At 32.0% G+C, this 9533-nt stretch overlaps 1 protein-coding gene across 1 annotated transcript in view; it reads left to right on the top strand.

The window, feature by feature from the left end:
• The window catches only part of LOC102677114, a 217247-nt gene extending 208866 nt beyond the window's left edge, over window positions 1-8381 (top strand). Inside the window, exons 2-5 of the mRNA XM_006617538.2 lie at window positions 1926-2147; window positions 7235-7523; window positions 7967-8122; window positions 8199-8381. Of these exons, the coding sequence (XP_006617601.1) occupies window positions 1926-2147; window positions 7235-7523; window positions 7967-8122; window positions 8199-8362 (831 nt within the window). The 3' untranslated portion in view covers window positions 8363-8381. The remainder of the gene's footprint in view (window positions 1-1925; window positions 2148-7234; window positions 7524-7966; window positions 8123-8198) is intronic.
• The last annotated feature ends 1152 nt before the right edge of the window (window positions 8382-9533 follow it).

Raw genomic sequence — 9533 nt, 5'->3', positions numbered from 1 at the left:
TCGATTCGAGAATTTTGCGGCATTTTTTTTATTTTTGTTACGAAATTGAATATGGCGAAGAATCTTTGTTGATAAATTCAATTCAAGGATTTTGCGCGTATTTTTCATTTTTGTTACGAAATTGAATAAGGTGAATCACCTTTGTGATAAACGTGGATCGAGAATATGATTCAAGAATTTTACGCGTGCTTTTTTCATCTTTGTTATGAAATGTATTATGAAAGGTGAACTATCTTTGTGATAAACGTGGATCGAGAATATGGCGGATAATTTATAACTTTCTTTTTTCTTTCTTTAATCAATTGTGAAATTGAATATGGTGGATAATTTATGACTTTTTTTTTTTCATCTTTCTTTGATCAATTGTGAAATTGAATATGGCAAAGAATCTTTATGATAAATTCAATTCAAGGATTTTGCGCGCATTTTTTTCATTTTTGTTACGAAATTGAATAAGGTGAACCACCTTTGTGATATGGATCGAGAATATGACGGATAATTTGGGATTTTTTTTTTTTTCATCTTTCTTTGATCAGTTAATTGAAATTGAATATGATGGATAATTTATGACTTTTTTTTCACCTTTTTTTGATCAATTATAAAATTGAATATGGCGAAGAATCTTTGTGATAAATACGATTCAAGGATTTTATGCTTTTTTTATCTTTGTTATGAAATTGAATAAGATGAACCGCTTTTGTGATAAACGTGGATCGAGAATATGGCGGATAATTTGTGACTTTCTTTTTTCTTTCACCTTTCTTTGCTCAGTTGTGAAATTGAATATAGTGAAGAATCCTTGTGTTAAATATGATTCAAGGATTTTGCGCTTTTTGATCTTTGATCTTTGCGAAATTGAATAAGATGAAACTCCTTTATGATAAATATGAATTAAGAATATGGGGTGAGATTTCTTTCTTTGTGATTTTGAATGAGACGAAATATCTTTATGATCATGTATAATTCAAGAATTTATTGTGTGAATTTTATAATTTTGATAAAGTGATAAATAAATATATAAAATTATTAGATTTCTTTGGTTATAGACATACCTACAAAGTTAACATTCGAGTCTTGATGAACTGGTTTCACAAGACCTGAGCACATCCCTTTCATTCGTTGCAAAAATAAAAAAATTCGTACAGAATTTTATTAAAAGAATTCGAAGATCGACTACGAAAGTAAAAAAACTACTTTTTCGAAATAAAATATAAGATCGAATTCGAAAACCGCTTCGATTGTTCTCGCGTGCATCCAAACTCGATTTTGGACGAAACTTTGACGATTTTGCTTTCGACTTTTCCATCCAATAATCGATTGCCTCCGCGGGGAAATTCATTGAATCCATTCCATCTCGTTCAGACACTTCATTCACGTCTGTATTTCGAATTGATCGACGTATAAAAATCGTGGACTAATACGATCAGTCGTTTACAAGCGTTAAGAGTAAGAAATTTAAACCTGTTCGCGCGAGATCAGGTTCAAGAGCCAGTCCTCTATCTGTCGCTCGTGTCGAAACCAGATGTTCGTTGGAGGTACAGATACCGGTCTATATAAATATTGTATCCCTTCGTATCTCTCTCCTCCTCTAAACGCATAATGCCTGCAGCGCCAAATTATCTTGCCAAACTTGTCCCTCGAACATTATCCTCCTCGATAATCAATGAAATCTCTCGTCTACTTTCTGCCCTCCCCTTCTATCCTCTCTTCAACGGATCCATTATATATCCGTGAAGAAATAATAAAATCGAATATTATCGTCGATGTTTTCTGTATTTAAACAGATTCGAATAATTTTCTTTTTTTTTTTTTATTAAATCTTTTAAATTAAATTTTTAAATTAATTAAATCTTGACACAGGCACAGTTTCAGCGTTTTTAATCTCTTTTTATTTATTTGTTTATTTATTTATTTTTTTCTTTCAGGATAAAGATAGTCAAAAACCGGTGGTGGTTGACAATTGTCAAGTAACGATTGAGAAATCTGTCCAACAAATCGTTAAAAAGTACACGCTCAAAGCGCCGAAGAAAACTTATTACGAGGACAGATTCATAAAGTTTAATTACAATTTGGAAGCTGCTAATTATCTTTTGAAGAAAAGGAACGAGGATCGATTGCAAAGGGACGAGATCGATGTGTTCAAACAGGTGAGGTGATGTTTACATTAATCCGTTCGATAAAAAGAAAAAGGTTTCGAAATTATATTTGTTATAGCTTGGTAGAATGAAATTGGAATTTTTTTAAAATCTTCGATGGAATAGAATCTCTATATGGGGTGAGATTTCTTTCTTTGTGAAATTGAATGAGACGAAATATCATTGCGATCTCATCGAACGTCATTTCGATAAAAATTCAGTTTATAATTTTATTTATCATTCTTGCTTGAAAAATCGATTGTTCCTTTTCTCGTCGATTACTCGAAGAAATCGACTCTATATCCTCGTCCAATTTATTCATACATTTATGTGTATATAATTGGAAATATCCCCAAAAAAATTGAAAAATCTTGAGATAACTAAAGAAAAAAGTTGCACAAATTTCTATAAATTCGATGTATTTTGCATTTGCCATGTTCCACATACACGTGGAAAAGGCAAAAAAATTTTTAAAATCTTGAGATAACTAAAAAAAAAATTGCATAAATTATTTCTATAAATTTGACGTATTCTGATGCGTTTGCCATGTTACATACACGTGGAAAAGGCAAAAAAGAAAAAAAAAAAAAAAATTGAAAAATCTTGAGATAACTAAAAAAGAAAAAATCATACGAACGAAATATAAAAAATATACTTGGATTATCTTGTGCCATAATTACTCGAATTAATTCTATAAACTGCAATATTACATACATGTAGAAAAATCAAAAAATTAAAAAAATCTTGAGAACTAAAAAAAATCATACGAACAAAAAATAAAAAATATACTTGAATTATCTTGTGTCATAATTACTCCTATAAACTGAATTAATCCTATAAACTGCAATATTATATACACGTAGAAAAATCAAAAAATTAAAAAAACCTTGAGATAACTAAAAAAAAACTTGCACAAATTATTTCTATAAGTTCTACGTATTATTTATTTGCCATGTTACATACATGTGGAAAAGAGAAAAAAATTTGAAAAATCTTGAGATAACTAAGAAAAATCATACGAATGAAATATAAATAGTATATTTGGATTATCTTGTGCCATAATTATTCGAATTAATCCTTTAAATTGCCATATTACACACACGTGGACAAAGCAAAAAATTTGAAAAATCTTGAGATAATTAAAAAAAAAATTATACAAACGAAAAATAAAAAATATATGTTTTAACTATTCGAATTAATTTCTATAAATTCGAGGTGTAACGAACTTTCATGTATGAGAATAACGTAATTGTGCGTTCGCCATATTGCATACATCTCGAAACGAACGAAATGTTCAAAAAATTAAAAAAATCTTGAGATAATTAAAAAAAAAATTTTACAAACGAAAAATAAAAAGTGTATGTTTAAACTATTTTATGAATTAATTTCTATAAATTTGAGGTGTAACGAATTTTCACGTATGAGAATAACGTAATTGTGACGCGTTCGCCATATTGCATACACCTGGAAACGAATGTTCAAAAAATTGGAAAAATCTTAAGAAAAAAGAAAAACTTACAAACGAAAAAATAAAAAGTGTACATACTTGATATCACCTCGTGCCTTTATGCACACGGATCAAATCCGATAAATACGACTTTCAACGCGTGAGATACACCTGGAAACGAATGTTCACAAAATTGGAAAAATCTTAAGAACAAAGAAAAACTTACAAACGAAAAAATAAAAAGTGTACATGCTTGATATCACCTTGTGCCTTTATGCACACGGATCAAATCCTATAAATACGACTTTCAACGCGTGAGATTGAACGTTTGTTATGACGCATTCGTCATATTGCATACACCTGGAAACGAATGTTCAAAAAATTGGAAGAATCTTAAGAAAAAAGAAAAACTTACAAACGAAAAATAAAAAATGTACATACTTGATATCACCTCGTGCCTTTATGCACACGGATCTATAAATACGACTTTCAACGCGTGAGATACACCTGGAAACGAATGTTCAAAAAATTGGAAAAATCTTAAGAAAAAAGAAAAACTTATACAAACGAAAAAATAAAAAGTGTACATACTTGATATCACCTTGTGCCTTTATGCGCACGGATCTATAAATACGACTTTCAACGCGTGAGATTGAACGTTTGTTATGACGCGTTCGCCATATTGCATACGCAATATGAAAAAAGCGATATAATCTATCGACGCATAAGAACGATCGTATTAAACCTATTTCTTCCTTTTTTTTCTTTTTCTTTTTCTTTCTCTTTTTTTTCGTAGAATCGCGTTTCGATTCCGCGAACGGTGGTCGGCGGCAACGCTCGCCTCGTCGCGAGAATCGTCTAAATTAGCATAAAGACCGGCGCGGATGTGGGCGCCACAGGTATCCCTCGTTCGTGTTTATCGACGGGGGCACGTAATCTCCGATAATCGGCTGAGATAAGATCGAAATCACGGCGAGCCGCGTGGAAATTACTGTTTTCAGAGTTTCAGCCGAGGGAAACGTGGAGTTGGAGTTTTCGCGGGAACAAAAAAGGAAGGAAGGCGAAAAGGGAAAAAGGCGAAAGAGACGAGTTTTCATTATGATTGTGATACTCGAGATATCCTCCTCGAAGTGGAGTAAAATCTGTAAGCATTTCCACGAGTGACGCGGAATGAATATTTGTCGGGGATATTTGATAAAGAGGCGTCCAGAGTTGATTGTGTGTAAAATTCAACAGTCTTCAATTCAACAGTCGTCTCGAAAGTTGAAAGTTTCCTCCTTCCTTCGATCGCGCAATTGTTTCAATTTTCATCGAAAAGAATGCTCTTCTCAATCTTTTGAGACTTGTCGCGTCTCAAGATTCGAAGAATTATATTATTATTCCTCGGATTCGATCGGATTCACAGCGATAATAGCTTGCTAAATCCTCAAAATCCTCTAGGGGATTTTTATTCTTAGAGATTTTTCTCTCGAAGAAATTTTACAAAAGCTTCCTTTCGATTTTCACGCGTTATACGTTTTTTATTTTTTACTTTCAGGCGGTTACTATTACTTTAAGTTAGCTTAGGTTAGGTTAGATTAGGTTAGGTTAAGTTAGGTTAGGCTAGGCTAGGCTAGGCTAAGCTAGGCTAGGCTAGGCTAAGCTAGGTTAGATTAGATTAGGTTAGATTTGGATAAGCTAGGCTAGGCTAGGCTAGGCTAGATTAGGTTAGGTTAGGTTAAGTTAGGTTAGATTAGACTAGGTTAAACTAGGCTAGGCTAGGCTAGGTTTGGTTAGGTTAGGTTAGGTTAGGTTAGATTAGGTTAGGTTAGGTTAGGTTAGGTTAGGTTAATAATTAATACAAGATATAACAATAAGTATATAAATTGGTATAAATTTAATTAAAGTTGATATTAAAAAAATTTGTCTTCTATTTATTATTTCATATGAAATAATTATTCAATAGTGAAAAGGAAAAATTGCAATTTTTAAGAAAAAACATTATTTAGATTAAAAAATTAAATTCATAATTTTTAATTATATTAATTGATCTAAAATGTATAATAATTATTAAATATAAAAATACTCCAGTAATTAGGAATGAACCTATCCAGGTTAGGTTAGGCTAGGCTAGGCTAGGCTAGGTTAGGTTAGGTTAGGTTAGGTTAGGTTATGTTAGGCTAGGTTAAACTAGGCTAGGCTAGGCTAGGTTAGGTTAGGTTAGGCTAGGTTAGATTAGGTTAGGTTTGGTTAGGTTAGGTTAGGTTAATAATTAATATAAGATATAACAATAAGTATATAAATTTTGATAAATTTAATTAATGTTGATATTAAAAAATTTTGTCTTCAATTTATTATTTCATATGAAAAAATTATTCAATAATGAGAAGGAAAAATTCCAATTTTTAAAAAAAACATTATTTGGATTAAAAAATTAAATTCATAATTTTTAATTATATTAATTGATCTAAAATATATAATAATTATTAATAATAAAAATACTCCAGTAATTAGGAATGAACCTATCCAGGTTAGGTTAAGCTAGGCTAGGCTAAGCTAGGCTAGGTTAGGTTAGGTTAAGTTACGCTAGGTAGGTTAGGTTGAAACTCGATATCTACTAAATTTTTATAACTTATAACTTTTTAATTATTATTCGATGAAAGAGAGAACGAGTGTAATAATATCTCTTCTTTGCTTGCACTCGAAGTATTCAAAAGTCTTTGGAAAAGAAAGAAGATGAAAAATTCGATCGGAAAATTCGAGAATGAAACAAAAAGAAAAAGAAATCATCGATCGATGGATCGAGATAAACTTAATTTCCTGCGTGAAACGCTACTTCGATGGCGATGCTGCTATCGAATGTACATTGTACCGTGACATCGACCTGTCAATCTATTCTCTTCTTCTCTCTTTTCCTCCCCATCTCTCGTAAACCAGTCTGTCAGTTCACCACGCCTCGCTTTTTTATCATTATTATTATTATTATTATTATAAACGATTTAGCCGGTGAACAGTCTCGCTAACTGGCGCTCAACGATCGAGATTCACAGAGATAATATCACAGCGTATCCTCGCTGCTTTCGTTTTTGAAAACGAAAAGTGGGAAGAAAATGTCGGAGGAAGAAACAGAATTCTCTAGGGAAGATATCCTCTGGAGAGATTCGTCGAAGAAAATCGAAAATTTTTTCTCTCCCCTTTTTTATTTCTTCTTTTTTATGAAATTTTTTTAATGCCTTTTACAAACTAAGTCATCGAATCGTCGCGATATATATATCGATATATCGTTCGTGTTTCAATACTTGATCGATTAATCGTATTTATATCTCGCCGATAAATCGATTCTTAATTAAAATCTGTTTATAAAGACGTTATTAATATATATTCTCAATAGAAGATGATCAATTTTTCAAGATAACTTTGTTGCTATAAAATACAATATATCTTGTTCAAAAATAATCTCTAGATCTAGAAAAACTTGGTTTCTATATAGATAACTTTCGAACAGCGAGAGAAAATTTCAATAATTTCGAAATTGGATTAAAGAAAAATTCAGAGATATTCATTCTTCCAAGCGTTATTTGATAAAAGAAAGGAAAAAAAAAAAAAAAAAAAGAAAATATCCTCTTTGTCAAGTGTCGTTTTAAACCACACTAAACCCTGACAAACGGCACAGGTGGACTCTCTGCACACTAGATGGCAGAGGAAATTTATGCACCAATTAATGGTGAAAGAAAACGTAATACCAGGGGTGAGACAGAAACAAGTGCTGCGCGCAAACCACTTATCGACGGAAAACAAGTTGCCTGGAAACTTAGCTGGCCGGCCTAGGGAGCTGTGGGACGAGGATCAGTTTGAAGATGGAATGTGGAAATCGAAGCCGCGAAAGAGGCCTTTAATAGGCATTATAGACTCCATATTAGATATGCCCGGATTCCAAACTTCGCCGCGTCCAACGTTGCCGAGTAAGAATTTCATAATAGTATTTTAAATAACGTCTCGCTCGGTTTGCGAGCTAATGCTGCTGCGAGCACCGAAACATTTCATTTTCTCTCTCTCTCTCTCTCTCTCTCTCTCTCTTATTCCTCCTTCTACTTTTTCCCTATTATATTTAACGTAATACGAAAAAATTCGTATTTTAATCTCACGCGTATTTGCATCGAAATCGTCATCGCCTCGATTCGAAGTTTTTTTCTTATCACAAATCGTTCGAATATTTCTTTTCTTTTTCCCCTTTTTTTTTTTCGAATCGAAACACGCTTCGAAGTGTATAATAAGAATAATTCGTACAATTCTTGAAGTTTCATTTCACTTTTTAATATCAAAGGGATACATTTTTATTTTTTTCTTTTTTATTTTATTCGAGAGAAATAATTTAACAAAGAGAATATTTCCACTTGCATTCAAGTGCAGGGACGTCTGGTCGATTGGGGGTCGAAAAATATCATCGCAGCGGCGGTCCAGGATATCGTGACGCTGTACAACGGGCAGAATGCAGGCGATAACACGGAGCTGGAGAACGTGGAAATATCCAATATTTCCGCGCTCAAGTGGAACAACGCGGGTAAGCGGTTCGATGAAAGCGAGAGAGAGAGAGAGAGAGAGAGAGAGAGAATTTCACAAGAAACGTTGTTATCAAGGTACGAAGCTGGCCATTTGCACCAAGTCGTCGCAGGTGAACTTGTACTGCGTCAACTCTCAAAAGATAATTTGGACGAGCCCGTGCTGCGGCAAGAGCTACTTGCCACTGTGTTACGCCCGTTGCATCTGCTGGCCCCAGGATGATCGATACGTCATCACGTGAGTGCAATCCAAAAAAGAATAAAAATGGCGCGTAAATTTCAACGATTTGAGTTAATCTCTCAGTATATTCACATTTACATTCGAAAAATTGTTTCGTATTTTCTTTTCTTTAAAGTTCTTTAAATATTCACTCATAAGTAGAGTCCAAAAAATTCAAAAAAGAATAAAAATGCCACGCGTTGTTGAATTTCAATAATTTGACTTAATCTGAATATATTTACATTTACGAATCGAAAAATTGTTTCGAATCATTGAAAGTATTGCAATCGATCCAGTATTTTCTTTTCTTTAAAATTATTTAAATATTCACTCATAATGTGAATAGACTCCAAAAAATCCAAAAAAGAATAAGAATACGGTAAATTTCAACGATTTGATTTAATCTCAATATATTCGTATTCTGAGAACTCACGAATTGAAAAATTGTTTCGTGGATTAAAACGATCCAATATTTTCTTTTCTTTAAAGTTATCTAAATATTCACTCATAATGTGAGTAAACTCCAAAAAATCCAAAAAAGAATAAAAATGCATTAAATTTCAACAATTCAATCTCAATATATTCGATATATTCTGAGAACTAATTCACGAATCGAAAAATTGTTTCGATCCAATATTTTCTTTTCTTTAACTAATATTCGCATTTCTAAGTCATCACGTGAGTAGAATCCGAAAAAATCCAAAAAAGAAAAAGAATGCCGCATTAAATTTCAATAATTTCTTTTCTTTAATTTAAAGTTATCTAAATATTCACTCATCGTATAAGTAGACTCCAAAAAATCCAAAAAAGAATAAAAATATCGTACGCGTTGTTGAATTTCAACAATATGACTTAATCTCAATATATTCACATTTACGAATCGAAAAATTATTTCGTATCATGGATCGAACATATTGCAATCGATCCAGTATTTTCTTTTCTGTAAAATTATCTAAATATTCATCAGGTGAGTAGACTTCAAAAAATCCAAAAAAGAATAAAAATATCGTACGCATTGTTGAATTTCAACAATATGACTTAATCTCAATATATTCACATTTACGAATCGAAAAATTGTTTCGATTCGATCATTGATCAAATTCTAATCGATCCAGTATTTTCTTTTCTTTAAAGTCATTTAAATATTTCTAAGAATTCTTTTTCTACGATCTTCTCAACGTTTATTATGGGAT

Source organism: Apis dorsata, unplaced genomic scaffold, assembly GCF_000469605.1.
Source record: "Apis dorsata unplaced genomic scaffold, Apis dorsata 1.3 scaffold_312, whole genome shotgun sequence".
Classification (NCBI taxonomy): Eukaryota; Metazoa; Arthropoda; class Insecta; order Hymenoptera; family Apidae; genus Apis; species Apis dorsata.
The sequence above is the reverse complement of the archived record's forward strand: the minus strand, read 5'-3'. Positions and strand labels throughout refer to the sequence as shown.